This window comes from Sus scrofa, chromosome 1 (genome assembly GCF_054392235.1).
Source record: "Sus scrofa isolate SSC_HxYL_T2T_F1_AM1 chromosome 1, Sscrofa_HxYL_maternal_Yorkshire_Landrace_v2.0, whole genome shotgun sequence".
Classification (NCBI taxonomy): domain Eukaryota; kingdom Metazoa; phylum Chordata; class Mammalia; order Artiodactyla; family Suidae; genus Sus; species Sus scrofa.
Window position 1 is genome coordinate 131,607,382 of NC_139383.1, and position 25,215 is coordinate 131,632,596.

Genomic DNA, 25,215 nt, shown 5'->3' on the forward strand with positions numbered 1-25,215 from the left:
GAAAATTTAATATAAAATAGAAGATATATATTAGTGCATTCCAATTATAGATATTCCAATTGATACCAAATAATTATGAAAATTATTCATTTTCACTGATTTTATATCTAAATTTTTACTTTTTTATTACTTGATAAAAGCATTTTTAAAAATTAGCATGTGAAAAATTCTGTAGTGTTTAGGTTTAATACCTTATAACACAATTTGAAATTATTTCTGGCAGCTCAACTTATCATTAAATAATGTTCACTTTCATCTCATTCAATATGTGTGATAAGTACATAGATTATTCACATTTATGTTGTATATTCTATGGCTAAAAATAGAATAGACCATAAGAAATACAAGGTATGTTGGAGATCATCTGTACATACCCCACATCTCACAGATGAAAAAAATGAGAATTGGAAAAAAATGGTTCCAAAGTCATTCACAAATAGGAACATGGACCTTTCTTCATAAATTCCACCTGGGCTCCATTTTTTTCACCAAGTTCTATTATCCATTATAAATCTCAATCACTTTTAAATAAATTTTCTTGCTTGTGTAGAAGTAACTTGCCACAAGACTTTCCTCCAGATAGTTTTTCCTTAACTAAGCTTCAGTATAATCAGAACAGTATCCTAGAACTAACATAATAACATTATTAATAGCAGTAATAATAAAGCCATACTGTTAGCAATCCACTAAGATGGGCTTAACATTCTGTATCAATTATAGTTAAAAAGTGGATCCTCTCATTTTCGTATTAGAAACATAACTCCACATATCCCCATTTTTGTTCATTAGTTGAGAAGCCTAAAAGTGATTTATTAAATAAGCAGTGAAAGTTTTAAACATTCATTGCAAGCTTGGCACTGTGCTAGGCAAATGTTTACATCATCACCTCATGCATTCTTTTTCAACTGACTTTAACATACATAATATTATAAACTGATACAGTAATAACATTAAGTGCTAGTAACACAAACAAAATTTATTTTCACTCAGGGATTTTAAATTGTTAATGTATATGTTCAGGTATATATTTTATCCCATAAAATTTAAGACTTTTGAAATTGGTTATTAATCCTAACTGCTAAAATGATAAGTCACCCTGATATATTAACATGAAAAGAATAATTGATTCCTGAGGGAAATATAAGGCTTTACATTTAAATCATGGAATTAATTTCTCTTCCAACTCACTTTTATTTCCTCCTTCACATTTACATTTCCCTTAAGGTAACGCAGAACTTTTCTAACATGGAATATTTAGTTAAATAAAATGTTAGAAGGAGCCTATTTGTGTGCTAGGTAAATAATTAAGCAATCAAATACAAGCTCATTATGACATTATCAGAAAAGGATACCACAGATTCACTTCTGTTTTATAACTGTACAGAGTTGTATATGTCACTGAATACATTTTTAGCACAATTCAATATTTTACACCCTAGGAATATTTTTTCAAGGGAAATCAAATTATTTTTAAAAAATTCTCTATTCCTCAAACTAATGGTAAGTTAATTTTGATGAGCATTTACTGAGTACTCTATTAGAGTTCCTAATGGGTTTTGCTAGAAGACAATAAATCACATTTCAGTATGAATAATATCATTTACATTTCCCTTAACATAAAAGCACTTTGAACTAAGGTTGTAGAGACTATATTTTCAAATTGGCTTGGGTTATTACCTCCAACTATAATATTAGTAGATTTGCTCCGTTCCAGGAGATATTTTAGGAACATAGTTTAACCATCCCAATTTAGAAAATAAATAATGATATTTAATTTTTTTCAAAAAAAAAAAAGGAAACTGAAAAGACAAGTCACTTGGAAAGTGATCCTTTCACAAGTCGTTAAGGCTCATAAGCTGTGCCATAAATAAAACATTACTTACTGTAATTGTTCTTCATCTCTTGAGTCCCTTTGACTTTGCCTCGTTTGTCAATCCTCAGATACCACTGTGTTCGACAGAAGAGTCTTCTCACTCTTATATCCCCTCCTTCCATGTAATCATAACTTCTTGTATGTCGCTCAGGGCTGGAACAGTTCACATTTGTAGCCATTTGCTCTGGAGTCATGTCATTGCATGCCAAAGATAAAGTGCCCACCAGACAGATAATGTGGAAGCATGATCTGTAGAGCAAACTTGGCAGGATCCATGTCAGTATCCATTTGCGCATTATAGTATAGTGCTCCGGGTGTTCATGAATAACATAATGAAAATTAAATCTTGAGTTGATCGTTGCTCCTAGGTCACTGACCTCTTCCTATCTGTGAATTGTAGATGGATTTAAGAACGAGTAGTTGCACTATCCAAATTGTTAGCCTTATCCTTTAGTTCCTGATAACAATATAGAATTCCTCCTTAAGTAAATCTGTTGGTATATCCTTATAAAAACAGGTTGTAATAAGCTTAGTTGCTGCGATGCTGTTTGCTACTTGACTTCTGTTTGCAATGAGAGGTTAACAAATGGGGAGGGAAGAAAGAGAAGAAGATGAAAAATTGTATGTATAAATGTCAGTGGGTAAATAGTATTAGAACATACTGTGTTATTCACACTGTGAAGATGCATTTAAAACAGCTTTCACAGAGTATGTCAATGTCTTTACTACTCTGTAGATTTATGAAAGTTAAGCATTAGTAGAGATAAATCAGAATGGGGTTGTACCATTCATTCTAGTTCCTATTTCATAAGAAACATCCTGCAATTAGAGCTATTTATTTAAATTCAGTTCTAAAACTACTATTAACAAAATATAAATGTTTTTCTCTAGATTTTTTTATTCTTTTACATTTGTGGTTTGTCATTTATTTTCTCCTGAACAGCCTACATTTCTCAAGTTAAATGTCAGGATTGCTCTGGAGAATTTCAACCTTATCTTTATGTAAGTTCTACAGCATAATTACTATAGATAATCACAAGGCTCAAAAAGCTAGTCACTTTACTTTTCCCCTTAGTACTAAAACCAGAGAAAGAGATAAACTACTCACAAACATTCAGCATTGTTTTTAAAGACAAATAACAGCCACTTACTTGTTCTGTTGATAACAGCTGGATACACAAGAATTCCATGTCTGTTGTCTGCCTTGTGCAACTTGAGCTTCTCTAGTGTAGCTACAAACTATTTCTCAGCTGAGAAATTCTCCAGCAGAATCATAATTGTTTCCATAAATCAACAGGCAAGAGGATTTTCTCTGTGTGTGTGAGCGCGTGTGAGCTTGTGTATGTGTGTGTGGAGCCTTTTATTCAGGGCTTTTCGATAAATACCTTTGCTGACCTCATTGGAAGCAATTAAAACTTAACCAGTGAGCTGTTAGTTGAATACAACAGCGAGAATAAAGGAGGCTTGTATAGTATTCATTCAATGGTCATGAGAGGGAGCTATGAACATGGTTTATGCTTAAATCTATAAATGGGTACCTACGTTGTAGAAACTAATCTCTGATTCTGAAGCAGTTAGAAGGGGAAAGAGAATTTTTTAGACTGTCTTTATAATATAGCAGTTGTATATAAGTTGAAAAATATTCCTTTGAACTATATGTAAGGGAATTTTTTAGTAGGAAATCTTTTCCACAGCTTTATGGTGCATGCATTTCTACTATCACATGTTTTTATTCAGAATGTTAGAATAAAACTACTTATATGTATTAATTCACATCTTAGTGTCTTCAAGAGTTATGGGTATATCTCTTCATACAGAGATATTTCAGCATTGCCTTTGAGTATAATCTTATGTCCTATATTCCTAGACTTAAAGTAAGAAAACCTATGTTCTTATTTGAGTTGGGCTACTAATTACCAGTATGACCTTAGGCAAGTCACCTGGCCTTTCTGAATCTCAGCTGCTACATTGTAAAATTAATCTCAATGACTCTATGGTACCTTGTAGTTTTAAAATTCTGTAACTCATTACTCATACTAACAACTAATATAAGAAGGAAGATACATGCTTTTTAAATTATTCTTCTTAAAAATCAAAAATAAGTATTTAGTTCTATATTGGTTATCAGTGTTTGATTCTTGCCCTCAGTAAGAACATCAACGTAATAAATATTACTTTAGGGATGTAATTTTAAGAGCTATAGCCCATGTAAATAAAAGAAAGCTATTTTGCCTTCCTGCTCTAGTGTGTATATAGTAGCGTTCTAATGTTTTATGAGATATCTGTTGCAAAATAATTGCATTGTTAATCTAAATCAATATTTAGGAATATATATTCAAATTCTCTTCCCCATGTTAATACCCCCAGCGTGCGCTTGCATGCACGCTCTCTCTCTCTCTCTCTCTCTCTCTCTCTCTCACACACACACACACACACACACACACACACACACACACACACACGCACAGTACTTGAAATGCACTACTCTACCACCAGGTGGTGCATGTAGACCGAATAGGAAAAGGAAATTAAGTGCATTCAATTGCATTATACTTTATGTAGTTTCCCTATATGTCTGTGCTTTTGGGGAATAGAATCAAGAGCACAGAAATAGTTTTAATGCACTTAGTTATTCTCTAGGCAACAAATATGAAATTTCTACATTTATTATAGCAGAAGAAGGTGGCCTTTCCATATTTTCCTCTGTAGAAAGCTAGATGGCTACAAAATATTCCATCATGTATTTCTTTATAAGAAGGAATAGAAGAAAAAAAGAAAATATGATGCTGCCGTGCTCTGAATCATACCTCCATTTATTTTGCAGGGAATAGTAATGAGCAGGGTCAGAACGCCTAGGACTTGGATATTCCTTCTAAAGAAATAAAAATTATTAACCATTCACTTGTTAATATATCCAGGAGTTACTAAATCCATCTATTCAACACTGACCCTATAGATTTAATACTAAGAAATCAATAGATCAGAAGTCAAAATTTGCTAATTTAATGCTCAAGACTTAAATAAAGAAATGGATTGTTTGTTGATGAAGAGTGCTTAGTGCTTTTTAAAAATCTGCTATGTAGGGTTAATTGTAAAATAGGAAACAAAGTATGAAATTGTAATCTCTGTACCCTAAATTTATTAGATGCCATTGTATTCTGTGATTTGAAAATATGATCCCTTAATGAGTGGATTAAGTCTCACCAAGGAAACTGTATTTGTATCCTTTGATTATCAGTTTCCGTAATGGAGAATAATTAACTCAGGATGAGCCCACAATCTTTTTGACTAGCATCACAGCTAATAAAATGAAGCACCTCACTTATGCCCTTATTATCAAGAGGGATTCTCCAGAAACCAAGAGCAATGTAGATGTCTCTAGATGTGTTAACCCTCTGTTTTTTTTTAAGTTCTTAGTACTAATAACATTGACAGGTATTTATTGCTCTTGTTTTAATGTACATATAGTGATAGGCTAAGCACAGAAAATATTTGCCGAATGTCTGGTTGTTTCCAGATTGAGTTAACTTCATTTTTAATTGGAAACACTTCTGTCTCCTGAGTTTTAATTTATAAAACAAAGGATTATATTTTTAAAACAAAGAATTCCTGCATCTCTTTCTAAAAATTGGCTTAAAAAAATGTCCTAGAAAAGATAATCACTTGGGATTCTTTAGAAAGAAACAAGGCCTAGTACTTGTCTAGTTTAATTTGGGAATAGAATATATGAAAAGAATACAAAGAATCTATTTCAGTGAATATCATAAAAACATAGGCAGTTGTTGAAGTAATGACTAACTTCTATTTCATGAAGAAGTAAATGATGCAAAATAACTTTTATTTAATAAATTTTGCATTTCAGCAATTTTAAACATGTGCCACAATTCATAAGTATGTATAATGTAATTGTAGAATGGAACATCATTAAATATTTTCATTACAGTACACTCTGACATACTATCCTGTTCCCCATCCTCCTAGTTACCATTCTTTCCCCAAAATATACATAATCATTCTTATTAGTTGCTGATGTATCTTTACAGAGCTTTCCATCCATATATAGACAAGTTGAATACATATGTGTATGTATACCTCTTTTACTTTTCCTCTTTATATAAAAAGGTAGCATATCATACACAATGTTTGGCATGTTTCATTTTTTACAAAATAAAAATAGAAAATCTTCCCATCTTGGTATCTAGGAAATTTCCTCACCTTTTTTAAGCTGTATAGTACCCCCATTGAATGGGTAAATCACAATGTATTTGATGAGCCTCCTATTGTTGAACACTTATTTTTTTCTGGTCTTTTTCTGTTGCAAAAAAGAAATGCTGCAGTGAATTAAGTTACAAAAGTATCATTTTTGACTGTGCAAACAGGATTCATTTCCAGAGTTTGTCTCTGTCAAATTTTATATATGTGTGTATAAATAAAATTTGTGTAGATATTGCCAGTATACCCTCACAGAAGTTGCACTAGTTTTACAGTCTCACTCACAGTACTTAAGAGTGCTTATTCAGTATGGCGTATTGTCAAACTTTGGGGATTTTGCTAATCTGACAGATGAAAATGGCATAATATTGTAGTTGGATTTCTCATGAGAAAAAAATGACCATCGTGGACAAGTACTCTAAAGAAAAGGTGCATAGTGCCATGAGTGTCTACAATAAATGGCCACAGGGGAAGTTTCTCTGTGATAATACCAGTGGAGTTGCAGTTTGAAGGGTAGGAGTTCTTTCAACAATGAAACACCAGTAGGCTCTAGGAGAGAGAATGAAAGGGACTTTGCTTTGTGAATAGGCTGGAGAGGCAAGGAGGGTCCTCGCGGGCTATGTCAAGGAGTTTGATCTTTATCCTAAGAGCAGTGGGAAGCCATTTTAGGATGGTAATACGAACAGTGACACAGTCAGAATTGCACTCCTTGCCTCCATTCTGATGCAAACCAGTTTAATTCCTATTTAGCAGGATAAGTTTAAGAAATATTAAATTGTGTTCATTTATCCTATTTTTCTGTTCTTCATATTTTAAAAAAGGTAGCCAAACTTTGTGATTGGGAAGGAAAGATGGAGGAGAAAAAAGTCATAGACACTTTCTGACTAGGGTAAAGCCTAAACCACTTCAAAGGGTTGTGCTAAGTGTCCTAAAAAGAAGTGAAACATAAAAGTGTCTTTGAGAAGCATCCCAGAGAAGATAAATCCATAGACCAGGGAGCATAGAGAAAAGTCTATTTGGAGAGCCAAGCTCCTGCATTTCCAGCAGCATCACAGCACACAACGGAGGCAGCAAATCTCCAGAGAGTAAAGATCGCCCACGTGTCTAACAGTTGGGCCTATAAGCACCCCCTCATAAAAATTTCCCATGTTTTAAAAGAAATCTGGAAGAGCAGAGAACCCAGACCTAAAGGAACTGTGTGAGCAGAGTCAATGAACACCCAGAAATAATCAAAGTAGACAAAGGTCTCACCAATCAGAGGCTCTTGCCTGGGCCATGAATAAAACTCTTGAATCCTATCTCTTCTTGAAGCAGGAGAGGTGAACCCAAGAATAACTGACATAAGTTTTCCACTGACTAGGGGTGGCAGGTGAGGGGTGAGATTCTCAAAGTTGAAGCTAGGTCCCTTGCATATTTGAGATTGTGGTCCAAGATTTATTTCCACTACCTTCCCATTGCTTTTATCACACTGGATTTATCTTCATCTTTCTTCCATCAGTCCCATTCCATGAATTCAGCCTCAACTTTGGACCATGCCCTACAACCAGTATTACTTACTTCCTTGGTTCATTCACTTAACAAATATTTACCAAACAGCTACTTGGTGCCAGATGTTCTCCTCAACTTTTCGGAGATACAATGGTGAGATTTCTGGAAATGGCCTTTGCCTTGACAGAGTATGCATTCCAGTGAGGGAATAAACATAAACACTCTGATCTTTGGCATGCATGTGTGTGTTCTGGGTGTGGGTAGGATGCAAAGAAGGTGTTCAAGGAGGTAGGAAGTAGAGGGGTAAATGGAATAGAGAGTCCTACTTTAAGTAGGAAAGGCCCATCTGAGGAAGTAAATTTTGAGCTTCCTGGAACAGGAATGACCTTGGTTTGGTCCAAGAACTGAAAGAAGACCATTGTGAATGAAGTACATGAGCAATGGGAAAAGCTGAGAGAAGTAAGGGAAACAAAAAGTAGATGGGAGCTAGATCATAGAGAAATATGACGGTTGTGGTAATAGCAGTTTAGGTTTAGTCTAAGTATAATAATAATCTGGAGTACAGGCCTGTTCCAAACCTTGTAGACCTGGTCAAAGACAATAGTTTAAATTCTGGAGTAAAATCCCTGAAATCACTGAGTGAGCCTACAAATCTTTAATTATGCAAACTTTGTGCTCGCTTTTGGCATAATGCCCTAACATTTTAAAACTAACTGTATATAAGATACAAAGTCTGAGTCATATGCTCAAAATTGTGGTGTGCCTGTGACTCAACTGTATAAATATCTCAGTTTACAAATGCATCTTATCTCATCGTGTTTCCAGGTCTATAAAAATTTGTTTAATTTAATTTATAAAAGTTCTCTGAAATGATAATCTTAACTTCTAATTCTTTAAATCATATTTTGAATTTACTAAACAACTTTAGAACTGGAATAAGATCTCTAGAGTAACTAGGTGGGTTTTTTTTTCAATTTGAAAATATCTGTATAATGAAGTTAAATTATATAATTTACTCTCGAGTGCCTTGACTATCCTTAAATTAGTGCTTAACTTCAGCAAATAATCAGTCTCCTTGATTCAGTGCTGTATGTCAGTGCCTTTTTTTGACAGTCTATTGCCACTGTAACAGTTGGAAATTGTTATAATGGCCATGAGGAGAGTTTTGCTTCACCCCAAAGTGGCAAACACTATGAAAAATAACAAACACCCTGTGCAATTAGGGCTATAACATCCTTTGCTTTAAATTCTCATTCTTTGGTTCCATACTCATTGCCTGCATAGCAAAATAAGGGGTAAAACTAGCATCAACAATTTTTTTAATAGTTCATTGATGTCACTGTATTGATAACAAAATTGGTTTAATTTTTCACTTACTAGTTTTAAAACCATGACTTTTCAGAACTAGATGAATTTTTCAAAAGTGGGAGAAGGGGACAGAATAAAGGTAATAAAGAAGGAGAAAAAACTTACAGAGAAGTTTAGTATGAAGATATGTTCACAAAAAGCCAGGTGTCTGGTAAAACACAGTTTCATGTAAAACTGGTGGCTAACAAAATAACTTATGCATAGGAAAAAAGAGGTTCATAGTTCCCCTTAGCTTTCTTTTCAAATTAAGTGTTCTTGCTATCTTTAAATATAATTCATATTTCCCGGTCACTGGTATTTAATATTAAATCAGTCATAATGAATTCTCCTTATTCTTCTAATCAGTTCCAACAGTTGACATTTCTACCACCACAACTTCTTCCCTACCTGTTTCTTCCTATCAGTTATCACCTTCACAGCCTAAGTCAAGTAATCATTATCTTTTGTACTAAATCTATTCCTAATCCATCTCTTTTCATCTCCTCTCACCAACCTCCAATCCATTTTAACTGTTGCTATCAGATTAACCTTCCTAAAGCTCAAAAGTTGTAATCATGTTATTTTTCTGCTCAGAAGTATTTAGTAACATCTCTGCTTTTCCTAAACAAAATTCTAGCCTTCTTTTTCTAATATAGGAACTTCTGTTCCCAGCATCTTCTTGTGATCCTCAATACTTCCCAAATACCTGACTCTCTCAGTAGATTCAGGGTAAAGAGAGATTCACCTGCTCCCTTGGTGATGAAGGGGACTGACAGAAAAGAAATCTTCCTCACAAATTCTATCTCTCCTTTTCTCTCTTTCACTACCTTCTCTGCCTTCACTCCTCCTCTCTTTCTTTGGTCTCTCTTATATCTTCAGTCTGGTGAGAGACCCAAGAGTCATGTAAGTAATTATCAGGTATTTCCTTTGAAGTTTTACATATTGAGTTTCCAAGGATGCAGTCAAATCTTTGGTCCTTGATTAACTCAGCTACTTTCTTTAATCAACACTTCCTGTGTATTTAGGTAGTATGCAATATGATATATACTGTTCAATAGATAAGCAAGGTCCTTGAACTCATGGGGCTTAAATTATGGAGGAAGGGACAGATTATAAACATATAAAAAAAGAATTCTGATGATATTGCAGGAGGAAATCAATAGGTGCTATGGCAGCAAATAACATAAAGGAGAAGGGAAGGGAAGGGGTAGTTTGAGTCTGGTCACTAAAAACCTTTCTGAGGAGGTGACATTTAAGCTGAGATCCAAAGGATAAGAAGAAATCAGAAGTGAAGGTAATACATTCCAGGCAACGGTAACAAGGAAAAGTGTTTCTTAGGTGAAGATGAGCTTGGTTTGCTCTAGAAACTAAATGACAGTATAACTGGAACAGAACAGACTTTGCAAGGGAAAGTGAAGTGATATGAAACCAATGTGTGTTTGATCTTGACATCAATGGTGGGGACTTTGGTTTGATCTGATGTATAATGGGTAATAATAATAAGTAGTGTGATCATCCTGGAAACTTTGTGAGAACTTTTTCCTCCTTTAAAATGAGAACCAGTCAGCATCTTGTAGATCAATTACCACAGAAGTATGGAATTAGACCTAGAGTTTCTTTTTAAGGCACTCCAACACACACACACACACACACACACACACACACACACACACACACACACACACAATCTCTTTTCCTAACAGGATTAAGTAGGTATTTTGACAAAAATGTTAAGGGCTATCCTCCCTCATTTTCTGACAACCAAAAATAACATAGGCCCCAGTATTATAACACATGAAATTAACAGAAGTCAAGCTGTGTTATGACATCCTATTATTGTAAAAGTCTAAAACAGTTTTATTCTTTGATTTTAGCCACAAATGGGTATCACAATTGTCCAAATATAGGTTAATATACAGGGTTCAGTCAACTCTTGTGACACTGAGAAATACGTTAATAATGATGTTGGTATTTTACAAGAAATCAGTACTTAGTACTCTCTCTGGGTATTCTACCTAAGAGAAAATTGCTTCTGTATTCTAGGGGAATGTTCTAGTAGAGTAGTTCACATCAGCATGTTATGCCATATTGAATTACACAGCAACAACAAATGTCACAAACTAAAATTCTGTATATCTAATGCTATGAAAAAGAGTCAATTTGAAGGAAAAAAAGATGGTCCTATCAGTCATTTGATAGTAGCCAGAAGAAAACAGAAGACTGATTTTTTCCTAATAGAATTTTTTGACTGCACATGGTTATAGCTTTGATTTCCTAGCCTAAGAAGCTTAGAAGTCGGAAACATTGTTTCATGAGTTTAGAAAATTGCTGAATTAGTAAAAATAAAAAATTATTGTATATTTTTTAAAAGAATACTGTTTATTAATGCCAAGAACTATATGTATAATAAACCACATTGTCACTTGGCTTAACCGAATCAATAAGAAAAATATGGAAATAGTTTATTAACTAATCAGCAACACTTGGCTTAACCGAATCAATAAGAAAAATATGGAAATAGTTTATTAACTAATCAGCAAATGTAAATGTGAAAGTACTGAAGGATTTTTGAAAGTTGCTTTCTCTTTTAAATATTTTTTAAAATCTCCCCCTACAACTGATTTATCCTGCTAATTTGTTCTATCTTGGGAATATCTGCAAAGCAAAAAGATAGATTTCAGTGCAAATTCAATTTGAATGGTAACAAATTCTGAAGTAAGAGACTCCAAATAAATGAAGCTTTGCTATATTTTAAATTATTCTAAAATGGAATTGTTTGTTGGGATAGCATTTAACTTCATTATTTTTGCCTTCGATAAATAAAATCAAAGAGGATAATTCTAATACTTAGTCCAACCAAAGGGATGACTAAAGACTAATTCAAAAATGGTAATGAAATGGGAACTCCTCATCTTGTCCCACTGGGAATTTCTTACAAAATTTTTACTTTTTGATTTATAGTTAGAAATTAAATTATGCTTTTTCCTTGGTGATACTAAATATTTACCAAGATTTAGGCACTTTTTATTTGGTTTTGAATTCTGAAACTGTTTCTTATATGATCCATTCCCCTTCCTTTTCTTGCTGCATTTTTCTCCTCTACTTTTTTTTATTCTCCTCTCTCTCTCTCTCTCTCATACACACACACACACACACTTTTTCTATTATACCCATGCTTCAAGTTTCTAGAAACCCCCTTAGGTCATTCTTATATTAATTTTCAACTTGTTTATCATTTTTTTCAGTCTAGTCTTGAAAAACACATCTGGTTTCTATTCTAAGCAGTATTCCTCTGAGAATAAATTCATATTATAGAAGACAATTCTAAAATAGCCCATAACAATGCAACCTCCTAAACTTTTGTCCAATAATTTTAAAAGAGCAATTCATGTATTCTAACTTGGAAGGCTTTTATTTTTAAGATAAATTTATGAAGGTGGGGTTTATATGAGTAATCAGTTAGAGCAAGTTAATATTTGGAAATCTATTCTTTCAAAATAAGAAATCTTAGAAACTAAACATGGAAAATGATTCACTCTTCTCATTAGCAATTCATTTGTGAGGGTTCATAAGTTAAATGCCACAAAGTGTTATGGGAGCAAGAATAGCAAAGCCAAAAAAAAAAAAAAAAAGACAAAAAAGAATAGCAAAGCCTATGTAATGAAAAGAGAAGGCAAAAAGTTGGAACCACTAAGAAACAGCAAATGAATATTGAGAGAAATTCCTGAAAACAACTAGCAATGTTCAGTATGAGAGGATATGATGTTTAGAGATGATATGTAACAACTGTCCCGTGAAGGACTTTTAGGATTAAAAGGGTATCTTTGCAGTCAGACATACCCGGATTTGAATTACCATTCTTCTTGTCAACAGGAAGAAAAAAAATCTGAGGGTTGTGAGTTAAGTTTTATTTGACACCAGATGGGAACTATAGCCTAGAAGACAGCCTCTCAAATAGTTCTGAAGAACTTCTTACTACAAAGAGGTCATGGGATGGGGCCTATCAGTATATATATATGACATTAGTGAAGGAGGAATACCTGTAGTCAAACACACATTTTGGCAAAAGGTTGCTGCTAGTCACAAGGAGCCGATGTCCCCATTAATGATTTTAGTGTTTTTCTAAATTTATGATACAAGAAATGGGCTCTTAAATTATCTAACTATGTGAAGCCCTGTTCTGCCAGTTTTTCCTAGAGCACAGAGTCCTGAACTCCTTTCAGAGTATGTTGACAGTCAGTGACTGCAGTGACTAGTGACTTCATTCTTGTAGAACCAGATAGTGAGCAGTAATTTTTAGTTGGCAGTGCCCCCTCATGATCATAAATTCAACCATGGTTTGTGAGGCATTTCAGGACGATTTTGTCCTGTGGTGCTAGGAATGCTCATTCCTAGGTCAGGCAAGGACGTCATTGATAGACCACTCAGTGTGCTATTACTGGCCCGATTAACAGTAGCCAAAGGTCTCTGGACCATCTGTCTTACTAGTCTGTTATGGTCCAGGAAATGGTTCCCTCTTATTGCTTCTTCCCATATGTAGAGTTACGCTATTACAATCATTGATCTTGCACAGAACTATGTAACTGGTTACTTGCTTTAAGTCACCTAGTCATGATTTTATCAAAGGCTCAGTCACACATTTGGTAAAGCAAGAAAAAATAATCTTGTGCAATAGTCAGTACATAAGTAATATAGGTAGTAGTTTAGTAAGGTCATAAATAAGAATTTAAGCTAAGAACTTCCATTAAGTACAGCCCAGTATATATCCAGGTCACTTATCTGATTTAGTCTGTTCTGTAACAACTCTTTAAGGGAAATGATATACAGCCTTTGTTCATAAGGAAATGAGCTCAACTTCCTAGTGTTATTAGGCTGAATATCTTTGGCATAATTTGATTATTCCAAACATAAGGGGCCCTTAAACTTAAATGATTCATAGTCTAGAGTTAGCCATAAAAATCCATTCTACAACTGAAAGAGGTTATATTCTTTGACTGATTTTGCTTGTGGCTCTGATTAGCTTGAGTAACTTTAAGAGAAAATCCTAAGTACCTGGTTAGCTCAGTCAGTAAAGCATGAGACTCTTAGAAAATTCATATTTGTGGCAATGGTCAGAGCAGGTATGATTGATTAGCCAAGTGAAAAAGTCCCAAATAGTAATATTAACAGAGGCCCAAACAAAACCATAACTTCTTTCTTCTAGAATAACTGTTCCAAGGGCCACCTAGTTAGAGCCTTGGAGAAAAGAAATCCACCAAGATAAACCAGAAGTACTAAACACAGCTAATTGACCACAAACCCAACAATTGGATTGATTTTTAAAACTAGCATATGGGATCATGACCCTTATAGAAAAAAAAAAAAAACATTTAATTCATATGCAAAGGTTCAAGAAGTCCAAAAAATATATAAAACACTAAAAATGATCATACAGGTCAGGTCTGACATCTTGGGACAGCTCTCTTCTTATGCTGTCTTCTTGTCCTGATGTGAGTGTAGTTTTTTCTCTGTTTGTGTGGCATTTTAAGGTAAGTTTGAGGTCAGCAATCATCTTTATAGACCAGTCCAGTTTAGGGGCCCTTTCTAAATGGGAAATATTAATCTAAGAGTCAATTTCCTTCAATTTCACTGTGCATGAGCTGTTTAAGAGGACCTGATAAGTGTCCTTCTGTCTGGGTTGGAGATAATCCTTTAAATCATATCTTTTCCAGTATGTGGAGTCTCCTGTTGCAGGTCATGGAGCATCCAATCCTTATCTAAAGATTGATTACTGAGATAAGCTTCAGAAACAATGTAGAGTGTCCTTTTAATAATTTAATGGAACATTACAGTAATATAACAACCAGAAGCTAACTGGGAAGTGAGACTTAGTAAATAGAAACCTTAATTAACAAAACTAGAATTTAATCTTCACTGAAACATCATTTTTTTGTTCCTATAATTATCCTCATTTCTTCCAAATTTAGCCAAATTAAGACTAATTCATTTGCAAAATAAATCTTATTTCAATAAACTTTCCTGATGTTTTTCATAAATGTAATTGATCATGCAGGCTCTTTTAAAATTGGCTACCCTGGACTTTTTAATAAGGAATTTCAGATTGGATTTTTTAAATGCCTCTCAAGGCCAGGAAAACCACACCAGGGTTTGTTATAGATTTTGCTTGATATTTGAGTGAATGCCTTCTTTTCTGAGGTCTTCAAAATTGCTTGAGATTCATGCATCTGTTATAAGGTAGTCTTCCTAATTAAACTAAAGAAGCTTCTGGGGACCTAAGAGTTTCCTATCTCTAGAGGGATAATTGTTTCAATTCTGTTTACAAAGGTATAATTTACCAAAATGTTGTAAGTCATAATTAGTTTAGAGAGAACATTTTCCTTGTATCTGGAAAACACAGATTAAAAGCCAGTAATATTTCAGCAGAAACCATAAAAATTATAACCATATTTACCAGTTCACTCAATTCTATATAACATATCCTTTTTGTTAACTGTTTCATGAAGCTATCAGGTTTTCCATTAGAATTCTTTAATTTTTTTGCCCAGTTCAGCAGTATGATCTGAAAGTTATCAGAAATGGGAACTGATGAAAAAGTCCTTGCTATGAATCTTCTTGAAGAGAATGCATTTTGCAAAGACATCAGAGTAAAATGATAGCTATCTATGAACGATAAGACTTAAGAAGGCATGAATGAAGACCTTATTACAATGCAATTGACAAAGAAATAGTTACTCCTGTGATATACATTATTTTAAGATAATAACCGGATTTATGACTGATAACATTTTAGCAGGACATACCAGTTTTTTAGGCATTCCATATAAGTTCTAGAATACTTATATTAATAGCGTTTACCCATAAAACATAGCCTAAGAAAATTTATTACTCATTTGACAATGTTTCTCATGTAATTTAACATACCAAATGAACCTAATTGGTTTAATATGTCTCTTTAGGATGTTTCAGGGACCCTTTGAAACATCCAGAGTTAGCTAGAGATCAAAGGAGCTTCATTAGAATTTGATTTGGGAAATTTGTCAAAAAATATCAAAAATGTTTTAAAACTCTTGGTTAAATAGGATCATGGGTCACTATGAAACAACACTTATTCACTTAACCAAAGTGACAATAAAAAATTTCAAATGCAAATATGGAACAGATCACTTAAAAGGTAAATAAATTTAAGTCTGTTATCAAAAGCAGAATGACATTTTTAAAAATTTTGTCCTCTTAGAGAGAAAAACCAAATTCAGGTTTTGTACCATCTTACTTTTGAAATTTACTCAAATTTATTCTAAACCTAGCCAATTCTGATTATGCACAGAATATTTTTCTCATGGTCATTTTCCATAAATCTTCCATAACTTTCTATATTTATATTAGTTTGTCCTTTATTTTTTTCCCTACCCAGGAACAATCAACTCTAGGACAAAAATTATTTTCTTTTCCCTCAATAAAATACAACTCCATTTCTCATACCTTCTTTTACTAAAAATACACATCCTACTTTGCTACTGTATACTAAAATGTTTCCCTTATTTCAGTAGCTTTAATTGCATATTTGAATTAGAATAATCAACTTTTAAAAACTTTAATTTCTGTGAAAATTAAGAAGTAAACAATTATGAGCTGTCTTTTACATTAGCATTCTATAGATTGGCAAAGATAAATACCAATAATAATTTCTAAAAACATGTGCCTCCTCACAGAAAATATCTCAGTGTGGGATCAAATATATCTATTAATAGTCCTAAATACCTTTTGTTTCTCTGTAAAAAGAAACCAGTGTTCAGTAGTTAACATTTCAGTATCTTATTTTATTCAGGAATGACCTAGTTATTCAGTAAAATTCCATCATTTAACTGAATTTAGTAAAACTCTAAAATTTTAAGTTACCAAATGTCTGGAGAGATTATTTTTAAGTAGACATTTATAAAACATTACTACTCCTAAAAGGTTGACCCAGAAGCTCTTGTCTCATTTACATTTAATTTACTTATAAAAATTTCATCATGTCAAGTTATTTTTCTTGCTGACAAATTTGCAACAGACATAATAAGATCTTATTTAACTTCTATTAAAATTAGGTACAATGAAAGTATTATAAATGTTGATGACTCTAAAGACATGTATATATTATTAAATCAATAAAATTAATTTTAATACCAGGTATTAATTTAATACTATTTCTCAATTCAATGAACCTGAAATTCATTTGGGTTAGTTTCTCTATATTTCCAAGAATTTTTATAAGGACTTAATAAGCCAATTAAGTTAGCTCATTTAAAAATTAATTTTGAAAGTACTATTCAAAAGTAGAGATATATGTATTTATAATGTGCACATGGACATATAGACAAACACAACCATGCATCTCTTCGCTTCACTTTAAAACTTGGTCATAAATCAGGTATTACAATATAAAACTTAATAATTGGAATAAGTTAAATTCTTCCCCTTCCTTCCTTTTGGTCATAAATCAGGTATTTGGTCATAAATCAGGTATTACAATATAAAACTTAATAATTGGAATAAGTTAAATTCTTCCCCTTCCTTCCTTTTTTTCCCTCAGTCTCAGGAATTAGAGATGATCTAGATAAGATGGGAACTCCTGGGAACCCTGAAATAATATTCACATGTCAAGGCACAGGGAGAGAAAAGTAAGTTCTCTTAGGAGTTGTTCCCTCAGGATCAGAACTCTGAAAAGATGTTTTATCAAGCCAGTTTTCTCTTGGAATGGCATATGCAATGTAAGAGCACATCTTGACCATTTTCACGGCAAGATTTTCTTTCAATTCCCAATTAAGTAAGTACTTATAAGTATAAATTTTGTACATACATAAGCCTGGCTGGAGTGTTAGTTGGAGGATGGCTCACTGATAGTCTTCATTTTTCTCTTTGAGAGGCTCTATTTTCCATTTTAAATTTGAATTTGTTGGGGATAAAATGTTCTAATTAAATTGTGTGGTGACCCACCATATTGCTTATGAGTTTAACTGCTCTAGGTGTCACCCTAGAGTCCTTTCATCTGTCTTACCTGTCTCAGTTTCTCCCTTCAGTAGTCTAAGACCACTGTGGATGCTTGAATCACTGAATGGCCACTTCTTATACATGATACCTGGATGAACAAGTCTTTTAATTAATGAGTGGGTTTCCCTATGGGACCACTGCACAGTATGAGGTCTCTGCCCCCACCACTCCCATAAATTTCTTAGTTGCCTATGAAACACATAACTGACAGAGAGAAGTCTTATCCTTCTTTGGTGCAAAGCTCTCATATAATATCTTCCACTTTTATAATGAAAAATTCTATTCAGGCAGCCAAATTGACTAAATGTGTCAGATCACCCCTCTTATCTAATCACTAGGCCCAGACTGCTGAGTGTCTTTCAGCTGAGCAAACCTCAGTATTTTTCAACCAAGCTCTCCCAGTATCTTTCACCTGGGGAGTCAGGTACCTGCTATACCCTACCAAATAGAACTCAGGATCATCAACCAATATGTAAGATCTGAGAACCAGAAGAGAGTTACGCAAATTTGTCAGGACTCTCCAAGGAGGCAGATGGGCACAGAGGCATCTGCTGATATAAAACTTGTGTTCCTCACAAAGTTCAGGTGAAGAAGAGAAGTTGCTCTGGGTTCCTTTGTTGGTCACAAAAACTGTTGACTGAAAAAAAGTGCACAACATGAGAGTTGTGAGTTAAGTTTTTTGGGGGGCCAAATAAGGATGATAGCCTAGAAGATAGCCTCTCACATAGCTCTGAGAAACTGCTGCAAAGGGGTGGGGGATGGAGAGATCAGTATATATGTGATTTCAGTGATGAGCATATGAGCAATCATGCATAATTTTGGCAGACGGTTGCTGCTAATTATGATGAGCAGATGTTCCCATTAATGATTTTGGTGCTTTTCTAGATATGAAAAGATGCAAGAAATTGGGATCATAAAATTTTCTCCTGAAATGTCTTAACTGTGTGATGGCTTTTTATGCCAGTTTTTCCTAAAGCACAGACTGCTTCATTCCTGATCTTCACCCTGAACCGCTTTCAGGGTGTGTTGAAGGTCAGTAGCTGCAGTGGCTAGTGACTTCATTCTTGTGGAACCAGATGGTGAGCAACAATTTTTAGTTGGCATTCTTTTTTTCTTTTTTTTTCTTTTTAGGGCCTCACTGTGGCATAGGAATTTCCCAGGCTAATGGTCAAATCAGAGCTGCAGCTGCTATCCTGCACACAGTCACAGCCATCACATGGGATCCAAGCTGCATCTATGACGTACTCCACAGCTTGAAGCAACACTGGATAACTTAACCCACTGAGCGAGGCCAGAGATCAAACCCACAACATGTATCGGGTTCTTAACTTGCTGAGCCATAATTGGAACTCCCTTAGTTGGCATTCTTAATAATTGTGTGATGTAGGCAAGTTACTTAACTTCTTTGAGTCCATCATTTGTAAAAAGAGTTTTAATAATGCCTACCTACCTAATGGGTTGTTATAAGAATACAACAAGAGAGCTCCTGCTGGTAAGTGGCTTATAGTAGGACCTCAATAATGGGTAATCCATTCCTCTTTGAAGAAGGTGACTGGATAAAAATAAATAAATAGAGCATTTTAAAGTCTCTGATACGAGTTTTGAATGAGGGAGATGACTAGATAATTCCAGTGGCAGCATCATAGGTGAGATTGGGCAGAAACCTTCTGAGGGCAAGTAACCCTAAAAGGAAATAAGAGCAAAAAAAATATTTAGAGCCTGAATGAACCTAATAATCAGTAAAAGCAGAAGTGAGTATAATAAAAAACAGAAAGAGTAAAAAAATAGAGAAGTGTTAAATGATATGGAAGATGAATTCAGATAGTCCCTGCTTTACTACAAAAGGAAGTCTAGAGAGAATATGAAGGAAAAGAGGGAGAGCAAAGAGCACTTCACAAAGTTGAATAGAAAGTCAAGTCTTGAGACTGAAACAGCCCATCAAGAGCCAAGCAGAATGAAGAATCACATCTTAGTGAAACCTCTAAAATCAAACCATTGAGAAAATTCTGAAAGTTCAACAAATAAAAGTTACCTAAACTGCTTATAAAAGGGCCAGACATCAGATCAGCATCAGATATATCATTCAGTAGCATTTGGTCCTAGAAAAAAGTGCAGAAATGCGTACAAAAGTCTGAACAGAATGACATTAAACCAAAGTATTCACCGGTAAAAATATTACTTGATTCAAGTTTAAATAAAAATAAATTTGCACAAACAAGAACTTCAAAGGTCTACCACCTACAGGCTCTCCCTAAAAGGGTTGCTTCAGCAAAATAAAAAATGTTTCAAAGAGGAAAATGTGGGATACCAAAAAAAATGATTAAATACTACTCAACAATAAGGAGAAACCAGTTACTGATATGCACAACATATGCATGAATCTCAAGTCGTTATTCTAAGTGAAAGAAGCCTGACCCAAATACTCATATTGTGTAGTTGCATTTCTATGGCATTTCGGAAGAGGCAAAAATTATAGGTACAGAAAACAAATGAATGGTTGTTAGGAACTGCAGTTGGGGGAAGGACTGACTACACTAGAGCCCAAGAGGATTACCGAATTAATAGAACTGTCCTGTCTCTTGATGTGGTGGTGATTATACAACCATATTCTTTTGTATACCGAAAAGGGCAAAAAATAGAGTACTATGCACATTTTACTTCATGAGTAAATACATACATACATAAAAACAGATGCATTAGTGCTAATAGGGAGGGGCAATGAAGACTAAAAACACGTGTTCAATATGTACTTATATATCAATGTTAAAATTTAAAGACAATCTCGAACTAAAAATCTCAAATGATTACAGCATTGGAGGTGGCAGAAGCTAGAAGTTTAGGATGAAGAAAAAACAGTAATAGAGGACAAGATAAGAAAGCAAAATAAAAATAACTGAAAATTTTAGTTAAAAGAGGAAAACTAAAAAAGATGGCAAAAATAATTTCAAACACATTTGTCATCGTGATAAATAAGAATGTGTTAAATTTTTATGACAGACCCTAAGAAAAGGTTAAAATTAAATACATACATTCACAAATAAAAATCCAGCTCTATGTTGCTTGCAAAAGACAGACATAAAATTAAATGACACAATATGGTCATCTTGTGAGATACAAAACTATAATATTTGACATGACTTAATATTCTTTCTTAATAAAAAATGAAATAAATTTAGATTGGTGAGGCTTAGTGGAAAACTGCATTAATACCACAAACCCGCAGAACTCTCCTATTAATGGTAATACACTAAAAGGAGAGTCACTGCTCAATTCAACTTTGTTACTACAGTTTTTAACTCACTAAAAGAAGAGAAAATTTTAGATGCTGACACCTTTAGGGCTAAAGGTGACAACTAATCTCAATCTAATAATTGCTTCTACCAAGATTCTCTTTGCCTATTACATGTCTTTTTATTTCAATAATTTCATTTTAAGTGTATTGTTCTAAATGGTTTTCTCCCTAACTTCTTCAAATGTGTTAAATTAGCTATTGAAAATCTCTCGGTGCTCACTGTACATCAGCCTGCAACTGTATCTTGGTTGAAGGGCTGCCAGAACTCACCTTGCCCACACATGGAAGGCCAGAATTAATAATCCCTGAGTGAAATTCCTTAACTGATGACTGATGAGAGAGAGTTACTAAATACCACAACTCCTTCCCACCCCCATCCTTGGCTGGGACCTTTAGCTCCTCCTCAAGGACTATAGGAGTGTGATAGCTAGATCATACAGCAACTCTAATTTCAGTTACTTGAGGAACCTCCATAGTGCTCTCAAAAGTGGTTGCACTAATTTATATTCCCACCAACAGTCCAGAGGAGTTCCCTTTCCTCTGCACCTTCTCCAGAGTTAATTGTTTGTATGCTTTTTAATAATGGCCATTCTCACCAGTGTAGGATGGTACCTTACTGTAGTTTTGATTTGCATTTCTCTAATGATTAGCAATGTTGAGCATCTTTTCATGGGCCTATTGGCCAACTGTATGTTTTCTTTGGAGAAATGTCTAATTAGATTGTCTGTCTATTTTGTATTGGGTTTTTTTTTATTATTATTTAGCTGCATGAGTTATTTGTATATTTTGGAGATTAATCCCTTGTCAGTCTCTTTATTTGCAAATATTTTCTCCCATTATGTAGGTTGTCTTTTCATTTTTTTAATGGTTTCCTTTGCTATGCAAAAAGCTTTTAAGTTTAATTGGGTTCCATTTGTTTTTATTTTCATTACTCTAGGAAGTGGATCCAAAAAGTTATTGCTACTATCAATGTCAAAGGGTATTCTGCCTACGTTTTCTTCTAAGAGTTCTATAGAATCTGGTCTCATCCCCTCACTTTGAATCTGTATGTGTCCCTAGATTTGAAGCGGGTCTCTTGTAGACAGCATATATAGAGGTCTTGTTTTGACATCCATTGAGCTAGTCTGTGTCTTTTGGTTGAAGCATTTAATCCATTCACATTTAACATAATTATCAATATGCATGTTCTTATTGCCATTTTGTTCATTGTAAGTCTTTTCCCCATTCTCTTTTGTTCTCTTCTCTTATGATTTGATGACTATTTTTAGTATTGTGTTTAGATTGCTTTATCTGTTTTGTGTGTATACCTACTGTAGATTTTTGGCTTGCAGTTCCCATGAGATTTTAATATGGCAGTCTGTGTATATACAGGATTGTTCTCAGTTGCTAATCTCTTAATTTCAAAAGCCTTTCCAAAATCCTGCATTTGTACTCACCTCTTCTCTCAGTTACTGGTTTTAATATCATATTTGTGTGTAGATGATATCCTATCATTACTGTACGTTTGCCTTTACCAGTGAGCTTTCCCATTCATAATTTTCTTGTTTCTATTTGTGATATTTTCTGCTCAGAGATGTTCTAAAAGAGCATTTATTGTAATCCTGGCTTGATGGTGCTAAATTCTCTTAGCTTTTGCTTATCTGTAATGCTTTTGATTTCTCCATTGAATCTGAATGAGATCCTTGCTTAGTAGAGTGTTCTTATTTGTAGTTTTTTTTCCCTTTCATGACCTTAAATATAACATGCCATCCTTTCTGGCTTGCAGAGTTTCTGCTAAAAAATCAGCTGATGACTATGGGAATTTACTTGAATGTTATTTGTTGCTATTTCCTTGTTGCATTTAATATTTTCTCTTTGTCTTCAATGTTTGTTATTTTCATTAATACGTGTCTTAGCATGTTCCTCCTTGGATTTATCCTGCATGTGCTTCCTGTACTTGAGTGTTTCCTTTCCCATGTTTGGGAAGTTTTTGATGATTATCTCTTCAAATATTTTCTCCAGCCCTTTCTCTCTCTCTTCTCCTTTCACCATGCAAATGTTGGTGCATTTAATATTGTCCCAGAAGTCTCTTAGACTGTCCTCATTTTTTGTCATTCCTTCTCTTTATTCTGTTCAGCAGAAATTATTTCCACCAGTCTATCTTCCAGGTCACTTAGTCATTTTTCTGCCTCATTTGTTCTACTGATTCCTTCTAGAGTATTTTTTGTTTTAGTCATTGTATTGTTCATCTCTATTTTTTTGTTCGTTAAATCTTCAAACTCTTTGGTAAACATATCTAGTATCTTCTCAGTCTCTTTGTCCATTCTTTTTCCAAGATCTTAGATCATCGTTATTATCATTACTTTGAATTCTTTTACAGGTAAATGGCCTATCTCCACTTCATTTAGTTATTCCTCTGAAGTTTTATCTTATTCCTTCCTCTGGAAAATATTTCTCTGCTCTCTCATTTTGTCTAACTTTCTGTGTTTGTGGTCTCTATTCCATAGGCTGCAGGACTGTAGTTCTTCTTGCTTCTGCTGTCTCCCCTAGTGGATGAGGTTGGTTCAGGTAGGCTTCCTGGTTGGAAGGACTGGTGCTTCTCCACTGGTGGGTGGAGCTGGGTCTTATTGTTCTAGTGGGCAGAGCCATATCAAGCTGTGTGTTTAGAGGCAGCATTAGTCTCAGGATGACCTTATGTAGCCTGTATGCTGATGGATAGATCTCCGTTCCAAGGCTATTGTTGTTTGGCATGATGCATCCCAACACTGAAGCACTGCTGTTGAGTGAGCCAGGTCTTGATGCCAAAATGGCGATCTCTGGGAGAGCTTATGCCAATGAATATTCCCAGATTCATCTGCCACCAGTGTCCTTGCCTCCACAGTGAGCCATAGCCAACCCTCACCTCCCCAGGAGACCCTCTTAGACCTGTGGGGTAAGTCTGGCCTAGTCTTCTATGGAGTCACTGGGACCCTGCATTGCCCTGGGTCCCAGTGAACATGAAAACTTCTACGTGCCCTCCACAAGTGAAGTCTCTGTTTCCCCAAGTCCTATGGAGCTCCTGCACTCATGCCCTGCTGGCCTCAAAGCCAAATGCTCTGAGGTCTCCTCCCAATGCCAGACCTCCAAACTGGGGAGCCTGATGTGGGGCTTAGAACTCACTCCTGTGAGAGAACCTCTGGGATATAATTATTTTCTAGTTCATGGGTGGCCCACCTGGCGAGTATGGGATTTGACTATATCATGAAAGTACACCTCCTACCATCTCATACCTTCTTGTCTTTGGATGTAGAATAAATTTTTTCGTAAGTTGCTGTCTTTTTTGTTAATGGTTGTTAACAGTTGTTATTTTGGTGTTTTTGTGAGCAGAGGTGAGCCTTAGTCCTTCTACCATCTCGTCCACCATCTTCTCTCCTAATCTTCCATCGTGTTTCTATATGTATTACAAATCTGGTTTCCCTTCCTTTGTCACAGAGGCCCTGAGTATGGTGTCAGTCAATGTCCAAGGACACATGTCCTTCACTCTGAAGGGTTTTAATTCCATGTTGGCAGCATGTCAGAAGCTAGTGAGTCTAGGAATAGTCATCCCAGAAACATGCTTTGGCAGTCAACACCTTCCTGTTACAAGTGCAAAACAATCTTCCCCTGGGAAGAATATTTGGGTTGTTGCTGGCCAAGAGATGGCATTTTGTCATGCAGAAACTTTCTCTGTTTTTTTCATAGTTGCTGTCTTCTTTTTCCTCATCCAAAAATATGTTTAGCAGTTTATTAAAGGCTATGATAAAGGGTACAGGTGGGAGTTCCCGTCATGGCACAGTGGTTAACGAATCCGACTAGGAACCATGAGGTTGCAGGTTTGATCCTGGCCTTGCTCAGTGGGTTAAGGATCCGGCGTTGCCATGAGCTGTGGTGTAGGTCACAGATGCGGCTCAGATCCCGCATTGCTGTGGCTCTGGCTTAGGCTGACCTCTACAGCTCTGATTAGACCCCTAGCCTG

The 25,215-nt window shown here is 34.8% G+C and overlaps 3 protein-coding genes across 9 annotated transcripts in view; 1 reads left to right on the forward strand and 2 right to left on the reverse strand.

Annotated features, from left to right (window-relative positions):
• The window catches only part of FGF7 (fibroblast growth factor 7), a 62,637-nt gene extending 59,411 nt beyond the window's left edge, over positions 1–3,226 (reverse strand). Inside the window, 2 exon segments of one of the 2 annotated variants that reach the window (NM_001444615.1) lie at positions 1,884–2,435; positions 3,025–3,226. In NM_001444615.1, the coding sequence (NP_001431544.1) occupies positions 1,884–2,169 (286 nt within the window). In that variant the 5' untranslated portion in view covers positions 2,170–2,435; positions 3,025–3,226. 2 annotated transcript variants of the gene reach the window in all.
• Positions 1–25,215, forward strand: part of FAM227B (family with sequence similarity 227 member B) — a 229,275-nt gene that overhangs the window by 136,153 nt on the left and 67,907 nt on the right. The window lies entirely within an intron of this gene.
• Positions 16,717–25,215, reverse strand: part of GALK2 (galactokinase 2) — a 254,112-nt gene continuing 245,613 nt past the window's right edge. For 2 of the 4 annotated variants that reach the window (XM_084970528.1, XM_084970518.1), the window contains exon 11: positions 16,717–19,633. In XM_084970528.1, coding sequence (XP_084826654.1) covers positions 19,569–19,633 — 65 coding nt within the window. In that variant the 3' untranslated portion in view covers positions 16,717–19,568. Of the gene's footprint in view, positions 20,050–25,215 lie in introns of all 4 variants that reach the window. The other 2 variants (XR_014811515.1, XM_084970550.1) reach the window with 2 other exon arrangements.